This window comes from Theropithecus gelada, chromosome 7a (genome assembly GCF_003255815.1).
Source record: "Theropithecus gelada isolate Dixy chromosome 7a, Tgel_1.0, whole genome shotgun sequence".
Classification (NCBI taxonomy): domain Eukaryota; kingdom Metazoa; phylum Chordata; class Mammalia; order Primates; family Cercopithecidae; genus Theropithecus; species Theropithecus gelada.
In genome coordinates this window covers 15,520,139-15,546,352 of record NC_037674.1, presented here as the reverse complement: position 1 = coordinate 15,546,352, position 26,214 = coordinate 15,520,139, and the positions used below count along the sequence as shown (strand labels likewise).

Here is a 26,214-nt window from a genome sequence, read left to right as displayed (position 1 = left end):
TAAGTCCTAATTGGTCAGGTGCCTTTTCTTCTCTCTACAAAGAAGGGCTGGGGTTGGAGGAGATTGGAATGCAAGGAGGGGTGGCAAAACAGCAAGTTCTCTAACAAAGTAGCTTCCTCAGATTCTCCTCCCTTTCCTCACAGCCTACCTTCAGAAACAAAGCTTTACTTACACAGCACCCTGCTGTCAAGGTTGCTAAAGAATTCACTACATAGTAGCTAAGCCTATATTAAGAATAAATCTAAATTTACTGTCCAGTCTCAGAGTAATAACTTCATGTGTCAACAGAGTGAACTGAGAAATGAGGAGAGCAGAGAGGAGAGGGGCTTGATTATGTAAAAGATACAGATATATCATTTTACATCATCAGTACGGGAAGCAAATGTGAGAATGTTTGGAGAGCTGTATTTTGGTTAAGAGCAAATATTTCTAAGTTGATTATCTTTCAGATCCAAGTCATGTTGCAGTGCTTCAACTATATATGCTTAAATATTTTTAGTTGAGACATACGTAGGATTTTTTGCTTTCCAGCAATCTTAGAGCAGTAACAGTGACAATTAAAGTAAAAAAAAATAAGGCACTAGCATGGAGGAACATTAGGTAATTTTGATATTTAGATATGAAGTTATTAGATAATTTTCTTTCCTTTTTTTGTTAGAGGCAGGGTCTTGTTCTGTCGCCCACAGCAAGAGTGCAATGGCGCAATCATGCTCACTAAACCTTGAACTCCCAGGCTCAAGCAATCCTTTCGCCTCAGCTTCCCAAGTAGCTAGGACTATAGGCATGTGAGACCGCACCCAACTAATTTATATTTATTTTTATTTTTTGTAGAGACGGGGCTCACTTTGTCACCCAGGCAGCTCTCAAACTCCTGGCCTCATGTGAATCTCCCTCCTTGGCCTCCCAAAGTGCTCGGATTACAGGCATGAGTCACGGTGCCCAGCTGATAGTTGGATAATTTTCATTGCCTTTTTCTACCAATTTTCTTCCCTATCCCTGAGGCCAGGTGTAATTCATGCTTCCTTTTGGGAGTCCAGTACTTTATCTAGGCCTATTCTCTTCCAAACTATTTCATACTTCAAAGTTATCATTTTATTCTGACCTCCTGCTTCCTCAAATCTTTCAAACAAAATTTCCTTTTATTTTTTCACTGACCCTTGCCCCCTCCAAGTCATTCTGCATGTAATAGAATGGTGATTTTTCCATTTCTGAAAGGTTGCTAAACCCTCTTTAACACATTTGCTTTTATTTTCTAACAGTCAGATTCCTAATCAAGAGACCCAGTAGCAGCGCCACTAGATCATATAAATAGACCAAGGGGCTTGGTGGATAAAAGTGAAAGCATCAGGGGCGGGCATGGTGGCTCACGCCTCTAATCTCAGCACTTTGGGAGGCCGAGGTGGGCAGATCACTTGAGCCCAGGAGTTCGAGACCAGCCTGGGCAATGTGGCGAAACCCCATCTCTACAAAAGTACAAAAAATTAGCCAGATGTGGTGGTGTGAGCCTGTGCTCCCAACTACTTGGAAGGCTGAGGTGGGAAAATTGCCAGAGTCTGGAAAGGCCAGGTGATAGCCTGGGCAACAGAGGACACCCTGTCTCCAAAAAAGTGAAAACATTAAAACATAAGCCACATATACAATCATGCCACTTGAAATTGAAGGAAATTTGGTCTTATGCATATCATCTTACCTACTTTTCAGTCTAGACCACTTATTTGAAGGTCAGACCCACCTAAAGAAGTAGTTGGCTATTCTGTCTCATCACAACCCTATTGCAACAATTCTAAGTCTAGGATATATAAATTTCCATGGCAAAATAGCCCCTCTCTGCAAAATTAAGCCATTTGTTATTTTAGTTTGCAAAGACTACATGACATGTTAGAAGCACAAATTTAACAGATACTATTTTATTATTTACAAAATACATGGTGATCGTAAGAGAACATTTTACAAATTACAAATGGGAAAAGTAGAGACAAATGGGTTAAATAACAAGGTAACCATTTGTAATGAGCCTGTTTAGAATAAAATAGTTCTTCTTAAAAGTTAGACAAGGCCATGAGTAAGCATATCACTGTGTAAAAAATGTCAGTTTTTCGTATATTCGAAATACACGTCTACCAAAAAGCAGAAAAGCAATGGTAGTGCATCTAAATGTGTCCTAAATTAAATTACAGCATATACAGTTTCAGTGTTCCACAATACAACCATTGCTCTGAGGCAGGAATCTGTGAGACTTCACTGCCTAGCTCACTGAAAGAGCAAAGCCCCAGGACTAGTTAACTTCCCTACCTTCCATAAGGCTTTGTTCAGGTGACTTTGGAATGTAGTGTCAAAAACCCCATTCATTTCTGCTGCAAGCTCCCTCAGAACAGACACTGTGGCCTCATCATTGGCATTCAGAATCCGCACAAAGAATTTATTCCACAATTCACCATCTTTTAGCCTAAAAATATATAAAACCATTTCCATCAAGATTAGGCATATGAAAATTATAATTTCTTTTAGTTTAACTCAGTGGTACATTTATGCACCAAAATGGTGTAAGGTAATACCTAGAACTCTAGGGTTAGAGATCATTCAAATAGTCCTTTGAAAGCCCAGGGAAGAACTACAAAAAAGGGCTACCATAGTGGGAAAAGCCAAGATACAATGCACATAAAGGGAAAGAAGTTCTCTCATCTAAATCTATAAATTTCCTCTGTGTACTAAGGCATAGCACTTTTCTTCTACAAATAGAAGAAAAAGGAATTTTATTTCTTCCAACTTTCCTAGAGTCTAGGTCATCAAAAAGGCTATAGCTCCTTTCTCCCACCCAAGTAGTGGATCATCTTTACAATTCTCTGAGAATTGTAAGCTTGACTAAAGTAACTACTGCTTAATATGTTTGTACCTTTGCTTATTATTATTTTCTTTTGATCAGAGAAACTTCCCTTATTAGATAAGGCAGGGCTGTTAGGAAACCCCAACTGACCCCACTTGTTTCTGCTTGTGTTAGCCAGACCTGTCTGGCCCATAGCCAAGTGGACATACCTATATCCATCCTATATGTCTTACATTGTATTTCAAGCCTATTTTAAAAAGTACATGTAAGAGATAACACTGGCCAAGTTCTGAATTAAATAAAGAGAAAACTATAATTCAATTATTCAAAGAGGAAAATAGAGAAGGGGCATTAAATCTTCAACACGGATTTTTTTTTTAACCAAAGAGTATAACAATAGGTGACAGACTGGCAAACTTATGCTGGGAACTTATTTGCTAAGCTAAGCTAAAATGGAACATAGATACTTAAGTTGTTTGTTTTTGTTGTTGTTTTTTTTTTTTTTAGATGGAGATCTCACTCTGTTGCCCAGGCTGGAGTGCAGTGGCACGATCTCAGCTCACTGCAACCTCTGCCTCCCGGGTTCTCAGGTTCAAGTGATTCTCGTGCCTGAGCTTCCCAAGTAGCTAAGATTACAGGGATGGGCCACCACACCCGGCTAATTTTCTTGTATTTTGAGTAGAGACGGGGTTTCACCATGTTGCCCAGGCTGCTCTCAAACTCCTGACCTCAGGTGATCTGCCTCAGCCTCCCAAAGTGCTGGGATTACAGGTGTGAGCCACCATGCTCGGCAGACTTAATAATTATGAGCAGGCTTGAGGGAGTACTAAGGTTCTGAGACCAAGCAGTGCTTATTAAGAGACCATTTACTTCTTCACCAGGAGATTCAGTTATCTGGTTCGGTTCTATCCACTTATTAAATAAATAATAGCCTAAAATTAGCATACAGTTTAGAAATGTAAGTCTTTTCAAGAGATGCTTATTAACTTTTGGTAATAATCGTTATTAAAAAGCAATTTAGGCCAGGCGCAGTGGCTCACATCTGTAATCCTAGCACTTTGGGAGGCTGAGGTGGGCGGCTCACGAGGTCAGGAGTTCGAGACCATCCTGGCCAACATGGTGAAACCCTATCTCTACTAAAAATACAAAAATTAGCCAGGCATGGTAGTGCACGCCTGTAATCCCAGCTACACAAGAGGCTGAGGCAGGAGAATCGCTTGAACCTGGGAGGCAGAGGTTGCAGTGACCCAAGATTGCACCACTGCACTCCAGCCTGGGTGACACAGCGAGACTCTACCTCAATAAATAAATAAATAAATAAATAAATAAATAAATAGGAATTTAAGGCTAACACCAATTGATTAGGAAATTATTCTCATGAAATGTTTATTTTCACATATCTAAACTGGGAAGCTTCCATACTATAGCTGTAGTCTGGAAGATACAGCTACATTCAGAATGAGGTCCTGAAGTCTGAATAGTTTTGAATCTTATTTTTAATGAGCAGTTCTTTTATCCTGCACTAGATGCTCTGCTGATACTCTAATGAAAACTCGCTGAAACTACTGGAATCATGGCATTTGGGTTAAAAAAACTAAGGCTGCCAAAGCAGAGATAGCTACCAAGAGAAACAGAAAATTACAGGGACGGGCAGAGACCCTGAAATTCATCAATACTTACTCAGAAATATTTTGGCTAAGTTTCCAGAAGGACCCATCCCAGAAGACCTGTAGGTGTTCCTTGAACAAAAGTAAATGTGCTAAATCTGCTATACCAAACAGGTCTACCTGAAATCACAAAAAGCACCATCAGCTAAAATAATTCTCTGCCTCTACCATGGCAGCTTATTTCGGTAGGAAGTTGAAAGGTATTACAGTGCTTAACTAAGTTTAATTTATGACATACATTTTAGTAGACTGTTCCTCACCCTTACAGTAAAGGGAGAAGCTCTCCAAAGAAATGATCAATAGAGCCAACTCTAGGAGATCTCCTTAAGAACAAAAGATGAAATATTTGGACTATCACATTCAAATCTGTAGACCTACTGAGTTTGCATGAACTCCAACTGTGATCTAAATGGGGTCCACATGATTAGTTCAGGTTTGTGCTACATATTCAATCAGCAAATGTCTTATGTCTAGAGCTGAGTTAGAGTGAATTTCTGCATATAACACCACCATACAAAAGACTTTACGTTTGTGCTAATGTTCTTTTTATATACATTACTTCATTTACTCCTGACAACAATTCTGATAAACACACAGCAGAGACTGTTATCCCTTTTTTACAGAGAAGATCACAGAAAATGACTTATAAAAGATTACATGGGTGGTAGGCAGTAGGAATGGCCCTGGCACTTGGTTACAGTTAGTCATGTGTTTGCACGTGTATGTGTATATTCTTCAATGCTGTAACACAAAAATGTTACATTTTACTTCACTTGGTGATATTTGAAAACTAGGTCATCTATTCTGGGAGAGTCAGTATCAGTAAACACCAGCTTTTATAGCTTATCTAGATAATAAAGAGATTAAGAAACCCTCTCCATATTTGCTCAGGCTTGTTTTACACTTACCTGGTAGGGAGAAGAACAGTTAGCCAGGATCTTTTGTCCTTCCAGGATCTGTACAGTCCGAAAGCCGCTGAGGGTAAAAACATCTAGCTGTACCCTAAGGTCAACACTGTAGGAAAAGTCCACTATCTTCAAAGCTTCATTGTTCTCGTTACAATCATAGGGATCGTGGATTCTGAGCCCAGATTTAAGAGAAGGAGATAATAAAAATAGGCCATGAAAGAAGCTGCATAGCTGGTCTTTAAAAAAAAAAAAGGTACCTTGAGTACATCTTAGCTATGCCGACAACTCCCTCCAGTGGTTAATTTTGAAAATGCACCTGTAAGACTCAAGAGTAGTGGCAGTGTCCACCCAATGCGGAAGGAATGTCACCAGTTTGGTGACACAAAGTATATTTCAGTCACCATGCATGGCCACCATTAAACATTTATCAAGCTTCCATATTATATAAAGTAAGTATGGAGGCAGAGCACAGGCTTCTTCCCTGTACTGTACACATTAACACATACAATTGCAATGATTTATACACTGACAGGAATTATGATGGAGGAAATTAAAATTTTATAGGTGTCATAGCCTTTCTTGTTTACTATTCCAGATAGGCTTTCCAGGTATTGTTCAGATTCTTCCTTCCAGAGTTTAATGGAAAACAATGCAAGTCTGTTTTATAAAGTCCTACCTATATTGTAAAACACCATATTTTATCTTACTCTTATTCGTAATTCCAGTTCTTATTTACTAAAAAAAACTTTATAATACTAATTAATTATCAATTAATTTTGTTTTCCTTGGGTTTATCTATCCTAATAACACTATTCTCCATGGAGACATAGGAACTGTTTATAAATGAAAAGAGTGGGTTTTCATGTGCTCCTTTTGTCTCTGTTTTTCTCAATTAGTTCCCTCAAACTCCTGATATTGGTGCAATATTCCTAAATACAGGCTTTAACTACTCCAGTTACATACCTCCACAGCACAGAATGATCTATGTATTTTACTTTAAAATTGACAATTGCTCCCATTTTTCCTTGGCACAAGATCCAACCTTTTTTGGCCACCATTAAACTATACTATAATTAAAAATATATATATATATTCTATATATATATATAGTATATATATCTATTGTTACAATCATAGGAATTGTGGATTCTGATATATAAAAAATATATGTGTGTATTTTATATATATATAAAATATGTGTGTGCATGTGTGTGTTTTGTTTGGTTTCTTAGACAAGCTCTCACTGTCACTGAGGCTGGAGTACAGTGGTGTGATCTCAGCTCACTGCAGTCTCTGCCTCCTGGGTTCAAGCGATCCTCCCATCTCAGCCTCCTAAGTAGCTGGGACTACAGGTGTGTGCCACCACGCCTGGCTAATTTCTTAATTTTTTTGTAGAGATGAGGTCTCATTATATTGCCCAGGCTGGTCTTGAACGCCTAGGCTCAAGTGATCCTCTGCCTTGGTCTCCCAAGGTGCTGGCATTACAGATGTGAGACACCATGCCCAGTGTAATTGTAAAATATTTATATAAATTTGGAGGCACAGGAAAAAATGTTTCATAGATTAATAAAAAGAAGCATGCATGAAGGTGTCCTAGTCCTTTAATTAGCTACTAACTCACTGTTACTTTGGATAGGACATTCCATTTTTTTGGATCTCATTTTCCTCACAAAAAATATGTAGAAACTAAAGTAAGCAACTAAACTAAGCAATTTCAAAAGGTTCTTTCTGGCTTTTATTTATTTTTGTAGAGATGGGGTCTTGCTATGTTGACCAGGCTGGTCTTGAACTCCTGGCCTCAAGAGATCCTCCTGCCTTTGCCTCCCAAAGTGCTGGGACTGCAGATGTGAACCACTGCATCCAGCCCTTTCTGGCTTTTGTTGTTTTGTTTTGAGATGGAGTCTTGCTCTGTCACCCAGGCTGGAGGGCAGTGGTGCCATCTCGGCTCACTGCAAGCTCTGCCTCCTGGGTTCACACCATTCTCCTGCCTCAGCCTCCCGAGTAGCTGGGACTACAGGCACCTGCCACCACGCCTGGCTAACGTTTTGTATTTTTAGTAGAGACGGGGTTTCACCGTGTTAGCCAGGATGGTCTCGATCTCCTGACCTCATGATCTGCCCGCCTCAGCTTCCCAAAGTGCTGGGATTATAGGCATGAGCCACCGCGCCCGGCCTCTGGCTTTTTTTTTTTGAGACGGAGTTTTGCTCTTGTTGCCCAGGCTGGAGTGCAATGGTACGATCTCGGCTCACTGCAACCTCTGCCTCCTAGGTTCAAGCAATTCTCCTGCCTCAGCCTCCCAAGTAGCTGGGATTACAGGTATGCACCACCACACCTGGCTAATTTTGTATTTTTAGTAGAGATGGGGTTTCTCCATGTTGTTCAGGCTGGTCTGATCTCAGGTGATCTGCCCACCTCGGCCTCCAAAAGTGCTGGGATTACAGGCATGAGCCACTGTGCTCGGCCCCTTTCTAGCTTTAAATTCCTTATCAATCTATGTGAAATTTCTGATTAAATTTGATAAGCAGTGACAAAGTAAAAAGCAATGCCTCTTTAATACTATGTACTTTCCTAGAGCCTCTGGTGGCTGAGAGAAGGGTTATCGTACTCCATAGACCACAAATGCCTAATTCTAAAAGGCTTAGAAAATACCTCTGCTTCCAATTTCCATAGCCCTGGGAATTTCAGCACTGTCATTTTAATGTTGTTAAGTAGAGTGAAAATATACCAGGGGTTCTCATATTTGGAAATTTTGGGGGATTTTTGGTGGTCACAACGGCTTAGGGGATTGTTACTTGCACTTAATTGGGTGGGTGGGGGGAATAGGAATATAAAACATCCTGCATTGCTTAGAACATACCTGCACAAAGAATTGTCTCATCCAAAATATCTATGGTGCCCTGGATGAGAAATGCTGCTACATTATGTCTGGGAAAGACTTTGACTGTGCTATCTCAGGGGAGAAGGTGGGATTCTCTAGTTCTTTTGGTTACAATCACAGGAACACATTGAGGGTTCTTTTGGTTACAATCACAGGAACACATTGAGGGTTCTTTTAATTTCCATGTTAACTATAAATTAGAGTCTAATTCAATCTCTTCTTATAGATTAAGTCGTCAGAAGAAATGTAAAGAATAAGTCCAGCTATTAGTATATACCAGTGGCCTCAGAAACAGTTAACACCTCATCCAAGACATCCGGTTGGGCAGACAAAGCATCTTTAAACCAGGTTGCTTTTACTCAAACACTATAACACCAATGATCACTAAAAGAACGTAGTAGTCCTCTAGTCCTTTTCACAAAGCAAAAATGTTGGACTGTTTTTGCCTAATTAATGCCTGAACGTGATCTATATTTTCACAGTTCTTAGTATTCATTTATCTTGCTCTGTGCTCACTCCTTGAACCTGATGGACACACTGGGTTTAATTTGAACACTAAGCCCCATTCCTTGGCATAGTTTGTATTTGAACTCTAGTTTTACCCACTTCTCTTGGCTAACATGTCAGTCAGGCCTGACTTAAGCTTTGGTCTATGAAACTGAGCAGTGCCTTGATTTTGCTGGCATCCTCGCTAGATTGGCACGGGTCCCACTCAAAGAATGACTAAACAATCCACTTTATATTCCTCAAAATATTCATATTTTATATCTTGTCTTGATGTATATCATCACAATACTCAGTGATTAATTATTTTATCTGATTTAGTCTATTTCCTCAATGTGTTTATTTCTTTGAATTATTTTAAATTATTCTCAATGATTTTTTACTTTTAGGTAAATATTCTCTTAACATAATGTGTTCCTCCATATGGCATTTATCAAAATGCTTTAAAAACTGGCAACTTGGCCGGGTGCAGTGGCTCACGCCTATAATCCCAGTACTTCGGGAGGCTGAGGTGGGCAGATCACTTGAGATCAGGAGTTTGAGACCAGCCTGGGCAACATGGCAAAACCTCATCTCTACCGAAAAATACAAAAACTTAGCCGCGCGTGGTGGTGCGTGCCTGTGGTCCCAGCTACTAGCAAGGTTAAGATGGGAGAATCGTTTGAACCTGGGAGGCGGAGGCTGCAGTGAGCCGAGATCATGCCACTGTACTCCAACCTAGGTGACAGAGTGAGACCCTCGCCTCCAAAAAGAAAAAAAAAAAAAAGTGGCAACTATCCATGTTTTAAGAGAAAGCTGATAGAATTATAACAATGAAAAGGACCAACCTGTTTCTGAGAATCAGACTCCTTGGACTCAAGTCACCATGGACTATTTCTGCTTTGTGAAGCTTCTCCACTATTGTCAAAAGGTTGTAAATAATCAACACTGCTATTTCATGGGTAATATATTCACTGTGTTGGAGAAGATCCTGGAAATTGAAGGACAGAAAACTCACTATTTCTCAAGTTTGGCAGATTGTAGTTATACTCAATACCTTGGTCACTGATGGTTTGTAGTCTTCCTTGTTCTCTACTGGAACACAGGCACCTCTGTAGACTGAGTCTATGTCCCAGTTTTAATAATACTGCAATCTCCCATAAGATTGTTTGTAAGGATTTAATGACATAATGATGAATGGCATCAAGAGTGAGCCTGGCCCAAAATAGGTACTTAATAAATGTTTTAAAATACCCTCATTCCAACTGTTTTTGAGAATTTATATTATCATCAAAATCTGTAGCAAACCTTCTTAAGAAGAAACCAAAGAGTAAAATGACATATTGTGTCTGGGTTTAAAAAATTATCCAGTGGGGGTAGCATAGCTAAAACAAGAGTGGCCATGAGCTAAGATTATCATAGATGACTAGTTCATGGGAGTTCATTGTACAATTCTACTTTTATTTATGCTTGACAACTGACCAAAAAAAGTTAAAAGAATACCAAAGAGATCTTTGGTCAAAATAACTTGAGAAAATTATCAATGCTTTTAACTTATAATTGAATTGGTCTATTTCTAGAAGATTGATAGGTTTTGTACTAAATTCCTATGAGAAATGGAGCACAAATCTCTCTACTTGAGGACTTTAAATTATATTTTTAGTATTACAAACCTGAAGGGTGAAGCAGTTTATATATTGGTGCCAAACAATACAGCCATCTTGATATTGATAACAGCTGCACAAATGATCAAAGGCCTCATTTAAACGTTCCTTTAACTTGAGGTTGATATAAAAGTCCCATGGGACAGGTTGAGAAGATACCTGTAAGATATTGTATTTTAAAAATTAAATTCAATTAAGTATATGGTTATGGCTGGCAGGTTGAAACACATTCCTTCCAGCCCTTCTGATAGAGAAATAATAAAGAGATATTTTTAAAGGCATAAATCTACTATAAAAGACACAATAGCAACAAATTCTGGAAAGAGAATAAGCTGGAAAGAGAAGAGGAGGTAACAATCCAGTTAGAATAAAAACTGATTTTGGCAGAGGAGAAAGCTGAGCTACATTTACACTACAAGGCTATTTCCCTATAGTATATAACTGCCAGCACCAATTACCCATGGAAGTGACGCTGAGGGTGGAGCTAAGACAGGAGTGACTGAATCCCATTTAAGAGGAAGGTAGGCCTAGTGTAGTGGCTCATGCCTGTAATTCCAGCACTCTGGGTGGCCGAGGCATGTGGATCACCTGATATCAGGAGTTCAAGACCAGCCTGATCAACATGATGAAACCCTGTCTCTACTAAAAATACAAAAAATTAGCTGGGTTTTTGGTGGCGGGTGCCTGTAATCCCAGCTACGCGGGAGGCTGAGGCAGGAGAATTGCTTGACCCTGGGCGGCAGAGGCTGCAGTGAGCCAAGATCGTGCCATTGCACTCCAGTCTGGGTGACAAGAGCAAAAGTGCGTCTCAAAAAAAAGAGGAAGGTAGACCCCAGCTTCCCTCCTCTGCTCCAATAGCCTAGCCCAGCAACTACCTCTCCACTATTCTCGAAGACCAGAAGTTTATTACCTAGTGAGTATAAAACAGAAGGGCTCTGGACTACAGAGCACTAGGCACCACGGAGGGGCATAGAAATAACATGGAAAACAGGGAAAAGTGTATATATCGGATGTTATATATGCAGCGGTTAAGATGTTAAGATGTACCTCCCTGCCCTTCCATTCTTCAGACCAATTTCCTTACTCGGCTTTCAGAAAGCTAGAAGCCAGGCTTATATGCTCCAGGCAGAAAATCAGAAGTCTCCTCTGAGGGAGAAGACTTCTCTGATCAGCTCAAGAGAAAAGATCTAAAGATTGGAGGGTTTTCCAATAAAATGGCCAAGCTAGATCATTCTACGTTGAGGTCCACAGCTGTCAAGGTCTTTCCATATACACAGAGCTTTCAATTAGCTTTCAGTGTCCCATACTTAAATATGAATAGAGAGTCAGAGACTTGAAGAAAGCCTGTAGTGTGAAAGAGATCAAAACCGACAAAAAAAAAAAAAACCGACAAAAAAAAACCAAAAAAAAAAAAAAAAAAAAAAAACAAGAAGAAACAGATGACAAAGGGAGAAAAAAATGTTAAAGTATCATTAGTATTTTCAGAAAGACAAGGAATATTGTCTTTGAAATAAAGAATAGAATGCTACAAAGAAAATTCTGAGAATAAAAAAAGCTCTTGAAAATTAAATATAGAAATAAAAACCTAGTAAAAAGATCAAAAATATTAAGCTGATAAAATACTCAGAAAGTAAAAAGAGAAAACATAGGAGAAAAAAAGTTAAATTTTTAGAGGTTCTCTCCAAAAGATGCCATATGTACCTCTAATAAAAGGAATTAGAGAATAAGAGAACAGAGGAAACTGAGGGGAAAAAATAATTTCTCCATTGAAGAAAATTTCTCAGAACTGAGGGAACTGACAGATTGAAATGGCCATTGAGTATCTAACATATAAGTGACAACAAACTTATGAAAAGGCATGTAATTGTGACATTTCAGAATAGTGGGGACAAGAATAAGATCCTATAAGGATCCAGAAAGCGGGAAAAATAACTTCACACAAAGCTTTGAGACTCAGAATGGCAAAAAAATTCAAAAGCAAAGTTAGATGCCTGTAATCCAGTTCTTTGGGAGGTCAAGGTGGGAGGATTGATTGAATTGATTGAGTCATGAATTCAAGACCAGCCTAGGCAACACAGGGAGGCCCTCGTCTCTACAAAAAATAATTAGCTGGGAGTGGTGGCGTGCATCTACAGTCCTAGCTATTCCAGAGGCTGAGGTGGGAGGATTGCTTGAGCTCAAGAGGTTGAGGCTGCAGTGAGCTGTGATCATGCCACTGCACTCCAGCCTGGATGACAGAGAGAGACCCTGTCCTTAAAAAAAAAAAAAGAAAGAAAGAAAAGGATAAAAAGAAACTAGGTATCCAATATAATAAAAAGGTAATGTGAATATCTAGGATGATAATAAATGGAAATTCCAAGGTGACTGTGGATGGTGATTGTGTGAAAGTTAATGTATAACTTGTCCAGATTGGAGCAGGCCAGAAACTATCAGCAGAGATTTCCTCAAAAAAATGAAACTGAAAGGATACTTAATATATTTGGACATATTGAGAGAGATTATTAGAAAGATGTGATGGTACCATAAGGACAGTTATTGCTTCAATCCATATTATTTACAAAGTAACTGAAATTACAAAGAATTAGTCCCACCTTTATTATGGTTAATTCTGCAGAGTTTCTTGGTGCCACCCAGAATAACTTGTAATCTTCACATATTAGGTATTCTCGTTTAATGCAGTAATCCTCATTACCTGTTGATAAAGTTTGATTCCATTTAAAAATCACTGTGAACATATACAGCCCTCTAGCTTTTACCTCCTGGTTTAAGGAACAGAGGCACTGGTATATTTGCCAGTTAGTAGTATCTACAGTACTTTTAAAAATAATTTGTTAAAAATTGTAAGAGGAGAAGACATAATTCCTATTATTAAGACATGAAGTGGCAGGCGCGGTGGCTCAAGCCTGTAATCCCAGCACTTTGGGAGGCCGAGACGGGCGGATCACGAGGTCAGGAGATCGAGACCATCCTGGCTAACACTGTGAAACCCCGTCTCTACTAAAAAATACAAAAAACTAGCCAGGCGAGGTGGCGGGCGCCTATAGTCCCAGTTACTCGGGAGGCTGAGGCAGGAGAATGGCGTGAACCCGGGAGGCGGAGTTTGCAGTGAGCTGAGATCTGGCCACTGCACTCCAGCCCGGGCGACAGAGCGAGACTCCGTCTCAAAAAAAAAAAAAGACATGAAGTTACTGATGTGTCATCCTCTATATTGCTTTTTTAAAAAATACAATCTAGGAATATTTACACTGCTCAAGCATCAAGCTTAAGTACAAATAATCACTTATTTGTATGCTGTCATACACCAGAGGACATGCGTTCAATGGTACTTACCTAATTCAATTTCCTTCTCAATTTCCAACTTAGGCATTGGTCTGTCTTCTACACACAACTCTGCAGAGGCACTTAACTCTGGTAGGGACTTCAGTAGTTGTCTGCGATACTGTGAACACCATGGTGACTGAGTAGGGTTTTCTGCTAGTGGGAGGGAAAGGTGAAAAGATATCACCAAAAAAATAACCTAATGCTTCAACTGGATATTATAACAGAGTAGAAGAAAAAAAAAAACAAGGTTACACAGTCAGCACTGTTAATTTAACTACACTCACCTGTCTCAGGTGTTTATGAAACTGTGTTCACTTCGTACTAATCTATTCTAGAAATTTCACAATTTACGGCAACTTCTGTCTTTTTTTTTTTTTGAGACGGAGTCTCGCTCTGTCGCCCAGGCTGGAGTGCAGTGGCGTCATCTTGGCTCACTGCAAGCTCCGCCTCCCGGGTTCACGCCATTCTCCTGCCTCAACTTACCAAGTAGCTGGGACTACAGGCGCCCGCCACCATGCCCAACTAATTTTTTGTATTTTTAGTAGAAACGGGGTTTCACTGTGTTAGCCAGGATGGTCTTGAGCTCCTGACCTCATGATCCACCCACCTCAGCCTCCCAAAGTGCTGGGATTACAGGCGTGAGCCACTGTACCCGGTGGGCAACTTCTTTAAGAAAAACACCTAGGCTAGGCATGGTGGCTCACACCTATAATCCCAGAGAGTGGGAGGCCGAGGCGGGAGGATCCTTTGAGGCCAGGAGTTTGAGACCAGCCTGGGCAAAATGGCGAAACCCCGCCTCTACAAAAAAATACAAAAATTTGCTGCGCATGGTGGTGGTGCAGTTGTGGTCCCAGCTACTCGGGAGGCTGAGGTAGGAGGATCACCTGAGCCTAGTAAGTTTGAGGCTGCAGTGAGCTATGATTGTGCCACTGCACTCCATCCTGGGTGACAGAGTGAGACCCTGTCTCAAAAAAAGAAGGAAAGAAAAACATAGAGCTCAGTTTGCTGAGATAAACAAGTGTTCGCTAGGCATGGATATAGTGGTATGTATGATCCTACCTGAAGTCTCATTAGTAAGTTCTAGTTTCTCAGGAATCTGAAGACATTTGATGGAGGAGGTGCTTGCAACCGAGGCAGAAGAACCAGAGAAGCCAGAGGAGTGTGTGGCTTCACGACTGTCTTCAATAATTGGGCTAAAAGAATCACAAATAAGTTAATTCTTATAGGAATAATATATATTGGCGGCCGGGCGCGGTGGCTCACGCTTGTAATCCCAGCACTATGGGAGGCCGAGGTGGGTGGATCATGAGGTCAGGAGATCAAGACCATCTTGGCTAACACGGTGAAACCCCATCTCTACTAAAAATACAAAAAATTAGCCGGGAGTCGTGGCAGGTGCCTGTAGTCCCAGTTACTCGGGAGGCTGAGGCAGGAGAAAGGCGTGAACCCGGGAGGCGGAGCTTGCAGTGAGCCGAGATGGCGCCACTGCACTCCAGCCTGGGCGACAGAGCAAGACTCCGTCTCAAAAAAAAAAAAAAAAGGAGTAATATATATAAACTTTGTTATAATTTCATAAATTCTTAATGTATAATTTTTTTTTTTTTTTTTTTTTGAGACAGAGTTTTGCTTGTCACCCAGGCTGGAGTGCAACTGCACGATTTTGGCTCACTGCAACCTCTGCCTCCCAGGTTCAAGTGATTCTGTCTCAGACTCCTGAGTAGCTGGGATTACAGGCACCTGCCACCACGCTGGGCTAATTTTTGTATTTTTAGTAGAGACAGGGTTTCACCATGTTAGTCAGGCTGGTCTTGAACTCTTGCCTTCATGTGATCCACCTGTCTCATCCTCCTAAAGTGCTGGGATTATAGGTGTGAGCCACTGCACCCAGCCTTAATCTATAAATTTTATAATTTTATGTTATACTTTTATTTTTAATACAATTTAATAAAATTTAGGTTTAAATAATTTATAATTTGTTATCAATTTATTTGATAGTCTCATTTTTTTTTTTTTTTACTTTTCATTTTATTTTTGAGACAGGATCTCACTCTGTCACCCAAGCTAGAGTGCAGTGGTGCGATCATGGCTCACTGCAGCCTTAATTTCCTGGGCTCAAGTGATCCTCCCACCTCAGCCTCCCAAGTAGCTAAAAGGTTGTAAAACAAAAAAGCTAATTTCTGCGACTACTTGGGAGGCTGAGGTGGGAGAATCACTTGAGCCCAGGAAATGATAGCTGGGTGAGTACTACCATGCCTAGCTGATTTTTTTGATTTTTATTAGACACAAGGCGTCACTTTGTTCCCCACGCTGGTCTTAAACTCCTGGCCTCAAGGGATCCTCCCACCTTAGCCTCCCAAAGTGCTGGGATTACAGGCAAGAGCCAATGCACTCAGCAATAATCTCATTTTTCAAGTCCATTATTTCCCCAAATCAGAATCTAGGTAACCTCCTCTAAATCTGGTGAACAAGCCATGTCTAAATCTGGTGAACAAGCATACATTTCTGGATTTATGCTTTATTTACCTATAGTAAATAAAGATATTACCTATAGTAAATATCTACTCTATATTCCATAATATTGAGAAACACTGACTAACATTGACACTTTCTTCCTCTTTATCCTTTCTCTGGACTTTTTTTTCTTCAATAAGAAAAGATTAGGCAAAGAAAAGAGAAACCCAAATCATGCAGTGTGAATACATCCTAGCAAATGTGCTTAAAAGCTTGTAGGGAAAAAGTTTCAAAAAAAATGTTTTTTTGAGTAGAGCTCAAAATTTTTTTTTTTTTTTTTTTTTTGTTGACCAAGCTGGTCTTCAACTCCTGGCCTCAAGTGATCTGCCCCCTCAGTCTCCCAAAGTGCTGGGATTACAGAGGTGAGCCACTGCATCTGGTCTCTCAAAATGTAGCTTTAAAAGCAAAAATTAGCAAATTAAAAAGTATTCTTAAAACTGGAATTAGTTTAAATTAGCTGACCTAAAACAAGGCTCAGACCCTGGCTGTAAGCCATTCCCTCATATCTATTCCATAGTTCATTTTCACCTCTCTATCAAAAGATACTTTTTTAAAAAGCACATCTCTAGTTGCCTATTTAAAATTCACATAAGCTGGCCGGGCGCAGAGGCTCACTCCTGTAATCCCAGCACTTTGAGAGGCCGAGGCGGGTGGATCATCTGACGTCAGGAGTTTGAGACTAGCCTGGCCAACATGGTGAAACCCTGTCTCTACTAAAAATATAAAAATAAGCCAGGCATGGTGGTGCGCGCCTGCAGTCCCGGCTACTTGGGAGGCTGAGGCAGGAGAATCGCTTGAACCTAGGAGGCGGAGGTTGCAGCGAGCTGAGATAGCGCCACTGCACTCCAGCCTGGGTGACAGAGACTCCGTTTCAGTAAATAAATAAATAAATAAATAAATAAATAAATAAATAAATAAAATTAACAAAAGCTATCCTACCACTATTTTAAACTCAATATTAAAGAAAAACTAAATGCCTACTTTTTGACAATCATGTACACTTTGCAAAGTTTTCCTCAGTGGTACAATACCCCTCTCGGACCACTTAGTTTCTTCACCATCAAAGTTTACTTTTAACCCTCACATCCAAATCAACCATTGACATTTTATCTGGGGCAGCCCTACTCTCATACAAAGCACTTAGCACAGTACCTGGCAGTTAGTAAGAACTTGATAACTGATTACTATAACTGACAAACACACACAGAATAAGAGAGTAAACAATCTGGTTTGTAAAACCTGTAAATTCCCAATCACCTCAGCTTCTTGATGCTGAGAGTCTGACTGTAGATAGTGCCACAAGCTGCCTGCTGGTCCTCAGAAGTCTTTACATCTAGATCCTCTTCCTGTAACAGTCTCTCAGGATCAGAAGGGAGATTCTTCAAGGACATTATCTCATGAAAAGGAGTGGATACAAAACGAGCTGCTCTGGCGAAGTCACAAGTGTCTTCTGGGTTAGGACAAATTGTTACATTTCTGAAGCCTGTGATAATGGCATCCTCACTCAAGGGTTCAATTTCCGTAAATTCATCCTGAAGTGAAAACCATATAAAGTTTAGCTAAACTATTTCAATACATGAAGAACTTTTTTACTGAGAGAGACACAGTAGCTCAGTGACATAGGATACAGAAATAGCATATCAGAATATCTAGGCAAAGATAAAAAGGTTTTTATATCATGAACACAGTAAACTATACTTCATCCAAAAAATGTACCAGGAAGATTCTCCATATAAAGAAAAATATTGGGCAATGTTTTGTTCCTCAACAAATTTCACCTATGAAGTAAAGCACAAATACTATCTTTCTTCTGGCTTTCACTTAGTAAATATTCTAATAATCTGCTATCCTCCTAGTTTTTAGGTCTTCTTCCCCTATGCTACATACCTAATTTTTATTTATTTCTTAAAGATAATTCATGTATGTCTGGTAGGATACATGCACAGCATATTCTATGCATTTAAAAAGGAGTTTTAAAACCAGGGAATGTAGCATTCATGATACTGTGTATTGCTGTTTCTCATACTTTTTGTATTTTTTCCTTCCTATGCTATATAAAATTCTTTAAAAACATAATGGCCACACTGTGGGTCTATAAGAAATTAACCAACTTTCAGGCTATTCTGTTTTTTACTAGTTTAAAACTACTTTAAATATACATAAATCTTTAGAAACACTTTAATTTTCTTAGGATTAATTCCTAAAAGTAGAGTTATCAGGTCAAAAGGTTATAAACACTAAAGTTTATATGTATTACTTAGCTGTCCTCAGAGAAATTACACCACTTTACATATTTACCTGTAGTATACAAATAGTGCCTATCTGATTTAACCCATATGGATACTAGAGATTAATCTTCTAGATCATTACCAATTTGACATATACTTTGAATTTCTGACTGAGTAACTAAAGGTGGGCGGTACATCTGGAAGAAACAAAGTATAGTTAAAAAAAATAATAGGCCAGGTGCAGTGGCTGTAATCCCAGCACTTTGGGAGGCTGAGGTGGGTGGATCACCTGAGGTCAGGCGCTCGAGACCAGCCTGGCCAACATGGCAAAACTCCGTCCCTACTAAAAATACAAAAATTAGCTGGGCGTGGTGGCAGGCGCCTGTAATCCCAGCTACTCAGGAGGCTGAGACAGGAGAATTGCTCGAACCCAGGGGGCAGAGGCTGCAGTGAGCTGAGATCATGCCACTTCACTCCAGCCTGAGTGAAAGAGTGAAACTCAATCTCAAAAAAAAAAAAAAAAAAAAAAAAAGATTTGGCCAGGTGTATTGGCTCACACCTGTAATCCCAACACTCTGGGAGGCAGGCTGAGGCGGGAGGATCACTTGAGCCCAGGAGTTTGAGACCAGCTTAGGCAACATGGCGAAACCGTGTCTCTCCAAAAAATAAAAAATTGGCCAGGCATAGTGGCTCACACCTGTAGTCCCACCTAATTGGGAGGCTGAGGTGGGAGGAATGCTTGAGTCCAGGAGGTAGAGGCTGCAGTGAGCTGAGATCACGCCACTATACTCCAGCCTGGGTGACAGACAGCCTATCTAAAAAAGAAAAAGAAAAAAAAAAAAAAAAAAAAATATATATATATATATATATGTATTTATATATGTGATTAAAGTAAAATAGATGTTTATAATCTATACATTTTATGCAAATACTACTTATAGCCCTAGTAGCTTACATATTTTAGGTACCTAGTAACAAAATTCAAGTAAAAGATTGGTTAAAAAAAAAAAGGTCGATGAAGTTGGACTCCTTTAACAAATAAGCGTAGCCTTGAACAGCTGAATCTAGAACCACTGCATCCAAATCCAGCCTGTTCTCTGGTGGTATACTCCAGAACACAGTATGTAATCAATTACTCTTATATCACTGTCTTTTCATAGCAGTCAGTAGACTAACTGTATCAGAATTATCTGAGAAAGTATTTTTTAAACGACAAAAATACATGGTTGGACTTCTTCCCTGGAAATTCCAATGGCACATTGATGGAATGGGGCTTAAGCACTGTTAGTCACAAAAGACTCCCTAGTCTCTTCTGAGTTGATGGAAATAATTCTATATCTTGCTAGGAGAAAAAATTGCATGGAAAAATTCACCCTGCTGTACAATATTTGTGCAGTTTACCGGATATAAAATATACCTCAATAGAGAAGAAACTAAAATGAAAAAGTGTTTTCAAAAAAACTTCCTCCAAATGATTCCCTAGGATGTGGAAAACGCTGCTTTAAGTCACTAAAGCTACTGCTCACATCACCCCTTAAAAGTCTTCAGATTAAACATACTCAATTCTTTTCAGTCTCATGACAAGCTTCCAGAGGCTGGTTTGAAGAGAATGATTTTTCCTCCTTAAAACTTTAATAAAATGCCAATAATAAAGGTTATTTTGACTTAAATGTCTACACAGGGTCTTTTCACCCTAAGCATTATGTCATTAGTCTACAGCGGTTAATATAGAACATTACTGAAGAAAAACGATTGGCCCACATAACTTTTGCATTGCCACAAAAGGTATTTTATATAAAAAAGAACAAATGTCTTTTGCTATGTTGGTTAAAAAATTAAAAGTGCAAAAGGCTTTAAAATTAGTGATTTATCCTCACTTATAAAAATTGATATATAATTCATACACCATAAAATTGACCCTTTTGAAGTGTATTTCAGTGGTTTTTGGTATATTCACAAGGTTGTACAACCATCATCACTATCTAATTCCAGAATACTTTCATCACTCCAAAAAGAAACCCCATACCCATTAGCAGTCACTCTCCACCACCCTCTCCCTAATCCCCTGGAAAACTTCAATCCATACCTTTGCCTATTCTGGATATTTCATGAAAATGACATCATATAATATGTGGTCTTTGTATCTGATTTCATTCACTTGACATAACGTTTTCAAGGTTCACCTATGTTGTGACATGTATTAGTACTTCATTCCTTTTTATAGCCAAATAATATTTCATGGTATGGATATACAACATTTTGTTTATCCATTCATCAGTTGATGGACATTTGGGGTTGTTTCCACTATCATGAGTAATATAGCTATGAACATTTGTGTATAAATTTTTTGTGTGAACATGTGTTTTCAATTATTTTGAGTATATACCTAGGCACAGAACTGTGGGATCATATGGTAACTGTGTTTAACATTTTAAAGAGCTGCCAAACTGTTTTCCAAAGTTGCTACACCATTTTACATTCCCACCAGTAATGTATGTTCTAGTTTCTCCACAACTTTGCCAACACTTGTTATTGTGCATAATTTTTTATTATAGCTATCCTAGTGGATATAAAGTAGTATCTCACTGTGGTTTTGATTTGCATTTCCCTGTTGAGTAATAATGCTGAGCATCTTTTCATGTGCTTAATTCAAGTCAGTGGTTTCAATTTTAACCTTAAGCTTTTGTGGATTTGAATAAACAATCCACTAGCCCGTTTACATTAACTTAAGGATACTGCTCCTTACACAAACATCTGGAGACACATCTTCATTTGAGGTGATGCTTTCTGAGGTTTTGAGAACTGCAAGGGGTCTTCGTTGAGTTAAAACTCGTGGGGGATCTGCAGGAGGACTGGAAAAAGACATACCTCACTTAGCAATTTTTTTCATAACAGTAGCCCCTAATTTATCCTCACTTATAATAACAGAACATTCTTAAGTTAAAAACAAACAAACAAACCTTTTATTCTTCTTTTCTGAAAGAAGAAACTCATCAAAAATGGAGAAAGGTATACTGGGACCTAGAGAAAGAGAGACTAGATACATACTCTAGGAGTAAATGCTTTACTCTTCAAGACAACCAGATCAATTAATCAGTATTTTGTATTGTTTGAAAGCAGCAAGGCAATGTTTTTTTAATAACAAAAAACTTCAAACATATAAAAGGTCATTAAACAATTTAATAATTACCTAAACATAGATGATCATGTTCCGTTTAGATTCCCTACCACTGTCACTAAGCCCCAAACCCAATCCAACAGGATTATTTTAAACCAAATTGGCCGGGCGCGGTGGCTCAAGCCTGTAATCCCAGCACTTTGGGAGGCCGAGGCGGGTGGATCATGAGGTCAGGAGATCGAGACCATCCTGGCTAACATGGTGAAACCCCGTCTCTACTAAAAATACAAAAAACTAGCCGGGCGTGGTGGCGGGCGCCTGTAGTCCCAGCTACTCGGAGGCTGAGGCAGGAGAATGGCGTGAACCTGGGAGGCGGAGCTTGCAGTGAGCCGAGATCGCGCCACTGCACTCCAGCCTGGGTGACACAGCGCGAGACTCCATCTCAAAAAAAAAAAAAAATAAACCAAATTCCAGACATGTCATTTTATCTGCAAATATTTCCGTACATATTTCTAAAAGAGGCTTTTTAAAAATCCCAATCCCAAAACATGATACCTACCTATAAAATGAGCAATTTATGAATATCAAATGTCCAGTCAGAAATTTCATATTTTACCAATTAAAAAAATGTTTTGGCCGGGCACAGTGGCTCATGCCTGTAATCCCAGCACTTTGGGAGGCCAAGGTGGGCGGATCACGAGGTCAGGAGACCGAGACCATCCTGGCTAATATGATGAAACCCTGTCTCTACTAAAAATACAAAAAAAAAAAAAAAATCAGCTGGGCGAGGTGGCGGGCGCCTGTAGTCCCAGCCTGTCAGGAGGCTGAGGCAGGAGAATGGCATGAACCCGGGACGCAGAGCTTGCAATGAGCTGAAATCGCGCCACTGCACTCCAGCCTGGGTGACAGAGTGAGACTCAGTCTCAAAAAAATATAAATAATTTTTTTTTAAAGTTTGTTTGAATTGGGAATGCAGAGTTAAGATCCGTATACTGTGATTGTTCAAATGCCTCTTAAATCTCTTTTATTCTATAGAGTTTTGGGGGGAGTTTTTGTTCAACAAACTGGGTTGCTAGCCCCACGATGCTGGATTTTGCCAATTCTATCCCCCTGTTTTATTAACAATGTTCCTCCATGCTTTACATTTCCAATAAATTGTTGGTTAGAAACAGAGGTTTAATTAGATTTTAATGTTTTTTATTTTTATTTTTGCAAAGCCATTTCCAAGTAGATATTCATGTTTCGCCACTTTTTTTTTTTTTTTTTGAGACTGAGTCTGGCTCTGTCGCCCAGGCTGGAGTGCGGTGGCCGGATCTCAGCTCACTGCAAGCTCCGCCTCCCGGGTTCACGCCATTCTCCTGCCTCAGCCTCCCGAGTAGCTGGGACCACAGGCGCCCGCCACTTCGCCCGGCTAGTTTTTGTATTTTTTAGTAGAGACGGGGTTTCACCGTGTTAGCCAGGATGGTCTCGATCTCCTGACCTCGTGATCCGCCCGTCTCGGCCTCCCAAAGTGCTGGGATTACAGGCTTGAGCCACCGCGCCCGGCCATGTTTCGCCACTTTTAACATGTTCTGAAGAAAACCAATTTGAATATAAAGTAGCTTCAATTTTTTTTTTTCCCTGAAAAGAAACACCTTCCTTAGTGTCTTGGCTGTTTAGTGTACAGTAACTAAAATATAAGATTTGGTGGTTAGTGTAAATTTAAAATTACAATTAAACCAAATATTTTGAAACACTGAGGAATCTTTAAAAAAAACTCTTTCAAATGTCTTTCCTATCATAAAGCATATGCCTACACTAAATTCCTAGCATCCTAGTCCCCCTCTTTCTTTCAATCCCTTTATCATAATAAAAATATTTACCATTTATTACATAATACATTTGTTATCAGCAAGTTCTTCTCAAGGTTGTCAAATACAACTCACCTTTAGAATGAGGTTGTTCCTGCCAAATGTTCTCCGCAAGTGAAGTTTCTCTGTGAAGAAACTTGTTCTAAATCATGTGCTCGATACCCACAGAAAGAACTGTTTAGTTTTTAAAAGTCCAGGAGGTTTTTCCATTAAATATAATATTTACTCTAAGATAAATTATTACTGTCAATCCAAATTCTCTTAAAGAAGATGGAACCTTTGGTTATCAAAAATGTTGCAGAAATATATTTGATAATAGATGTCAAGTTGCATTAATAGTATAAGCAGATTACAAAATGGTAAGCTGACATTTTTATAAAATAAAACAAAAATACAACACAAAAGAAAAGACAGAACAGTGTTAATGGTAGTCATCTCTTGGTGGTAGAAATGGGTGATTTTGCTTTTTAAAAACATTTAATGTATTTGTTTCTATAAGAAACATGTTTCTTCAGTGGAAAACAGTCAATGCTCTGTCCTCCCTAATCAGAATCAAAGCTTATGTTGTGACAGAGACTTATAAAAACCATGTCTCAATACTGTAAAAGAGACTTCAAGGCACTAGAGAATCAAGGGTTGTGTCTAAATGCCCTCCTATAGGCACTGTCCCTTCCACCAATGTAATCTTACTTGGCACAAGAGTTTACTCGACAAGCAGAACTGGATAGAGTCATTCCTGGCATTTCCTGAGACTCGGAAGCAATTTGCAGTTTAGTTGTCTCCTTTGTAGGCATCGTCTCTTCTTGCTGTTTGCATTAAATAAACAAAATCAATGTCCCTTGCACCCAGAAAATACTATTTTCAAGCTCTAACATTAGCTTTACTGTACTCTTTCCCTAGACATCCACTAACAAGATAAGATGAGTATACCACAAAAGTCATTTCCAATAATTTATATTCCTACTCTAAACCGGTACTGTTGTACTCAACTGAGCAGTGCCAGGCATATACTAAATCTCTTTAGGCAATCCCATTTTAATGGAACATAGCTAGAATAAAAAGCTTAAGCCAGAATTAACAACATAATGATTTGGAGTATAACTAAGAAGTCAATAAACTGCACCACTTATTTCACATGACACAAATTCTATTTGAAGTCACCTGTTAAATTACTTTCCCGCTGAACTTTCCTGCTACTAACAGCTAGGAAGCTACCAGAAACTCTAAATGGGGGTTGGGAGGATTTTAACCTTCTATATTTTTACAATGTTTAAGTTTGTTTCAATAAATTTTAGTTTTGTGTATTGAAAAAAGAAAAATTACCTGATCACCTGTTCTTTCTTGCTGAGTAGTTTGGATTTCTTTTAGCTTCTTTTCCATCTCTTCAATCTGTTTCTGCATTTCTGCTCTCTTCTCTGCACTGGTCAATAGCTCGGCTAGAAACAGTAAAGTTGCTTGAGGTATTATTCCTCATAGTAACTCATTCTGTCCAAAACTGCCTTTGGAGCTCATCTCCTCAACACATATGTTACTAATACAGATGAAAATGATTTAAGTGGAACAAGGTCCTCAACTTGTGGTCTAGGCCTCTATTCTTTTATTTATCCATTCAATAAAAAAACAGAATACCTTTGAACAACACAGGTTTCTACTAAAAGGAAAAAATATTGAATACCTACTATGTGCCAAGCACAACTCTGAGTACTTAGGTTTCAGTGGTACATAATACAAAGTCCTTGGTTATGTGATGCTAACAATCAAATTTGGGGGAAACACACACACAAGAAAATCAGTTTAGAAAAAGAATAAAATAGATGACGTGAGAATGTGTGACTCGGTAGACAGATGGAGGTGAACCAAGGGAGGGCTACTTAAGACCAGTGATCAGGGAAGATCATTCTGATAAAGTGACATTATTAAGCTGTAACTTAAATGATAAGGGGCCAAAGTTCTGGGGTAAGATTCTAGGCTAACCAACTAGGTGGCACAAAGGCCCTAATGCAGGAAAAGACCACTGTGTCTAAGAATCCAAAGGAAGTTCAGTGTGGTTGCAGCATAGTAAGAGGGTGAATATAAAAAGATGGGGTTGGAGAGATAGGCAAAGGCTAAGTCACATGGGGTTTTGTTTGTTTTTGGATATGAGGTCTTGCTATATTGCTCAGGCTGGTCTCAAACTTCTGGGTTCAATCCTTCTGCCTCACCCTCCTGAGTAGCTGGGACTACAGGCACATGCTACCATGCTTGGCCATGCAGGGTTTTGCAGGTTAGGGTAAAGAGGCATAGATAGTGAGCCATGTGCTTATTAGTCAATTAATGAATGATGGGGTGTGACTGAAAAGTCTGAGGTGAGTACACTAAGGAGGCTCAGGAAATAGAAAAGAATTAGAGGATAGAAATCTGAAAGAAGCCAGAGTTTTTGAAAGAAGAGGGAAAAATGATTTGGAAGTGCAATGCAAAGAAAAACAACCTTTGTGTAGGCCCTGATTGTGGCTTCTTCTTTTCTTGTATTCTTCCCTGAGAGTAAGTAGTTAGCAAGTCTTCGAAGCCAGTTTTTGACAATAACTAGAAACCACATTTATTGAAATGAGGATTTATATAAGGGTACAAACTTATACACAGATGGGAATTTATACAAGCTCATGAAATAGATTCAGAGACCAGCTGAGAAATGAGTATTAAGGTCTGCATGGTAGCTCATGCCTATAATCCCAGCATTTTGAAAGGCCAAGGTGGGAGGATAACTTGAGCCCAGGAGTTTGAGA

At 39.3% G+C, this 26,214-nt stretch overlaps 1 protein-coding gene across 1 annotated transcript in view; it reads right to left on the bottom strand.

The window, feature by feature from the left end:
- Positions 1 to 1,891: 1,891 nt before the first annotated feature.
- The window catches only part of BUB1B (BUB1 mitotic checkpoint serine/threonine kinase B), a 62,559-nt gene continuing 38,236 nt past the window's right edge, over positions 1,892 to 26,214 (bottom strand). The window contains exons 10-23 of the mRNA XM_025389882.1: positions 24,776 to 24,888; positions 24,143 to 24,258; positions 23,528 to 23,577; positions 21,445 to 21,505; positions 21,231 to 21,336; positions 17,514 to 17,788; positions 14,805 to 14,938; positions 13,755 to 13,895; positions 13,016 to 13,116; positions 10,434 to 10,583; positions 9,609 to 9,751; positions 5,400 to 5,571; positions 4,505 to 4,611; positions 1,892 to 2,446 (exon numbers count right to left, since the gene is read on the bottom strand). Coding sequence (XP_025245667.1) covers positions 2,251 to 2,446; positions 4,505 to 4,611; positions 5,400 to 5,571; positions 9,609 to 9,751; positions 10,434 to 10,583; positions 13,016 to 13,116; positions 13,755 to 13,895; positions 14,805 to 14,938; positions 17,514 to 17,788; positions 21,231 to 21,336; positions 21,445 to 21,505; positions 23,528 to 23,577; positions 24,143 to 24,258; positions 24,776 to 24,888 — 1,865 coding nt within the window. The 3' untranslated portion in view covers positions 1,892 to 2,250. The remainder of the gene's footprint in view (positions 2,447 to 4,504; positions 4,612 to 5,399; positions 5,572 to 9,608; positions 9,752 to 10,433; positions 10,584 to 13,015; positions 13,117 to 13,754; positions 13,896 to 14,804; positions 14,939 to 17,513; positions 17,789 to 21,230; positions 21,337 to 21,444; positions 21,506 to 23,527; positions 23,578 to 24,142; positions 24,259 to 24,775; positions 24,889 to 26,214) is intronic.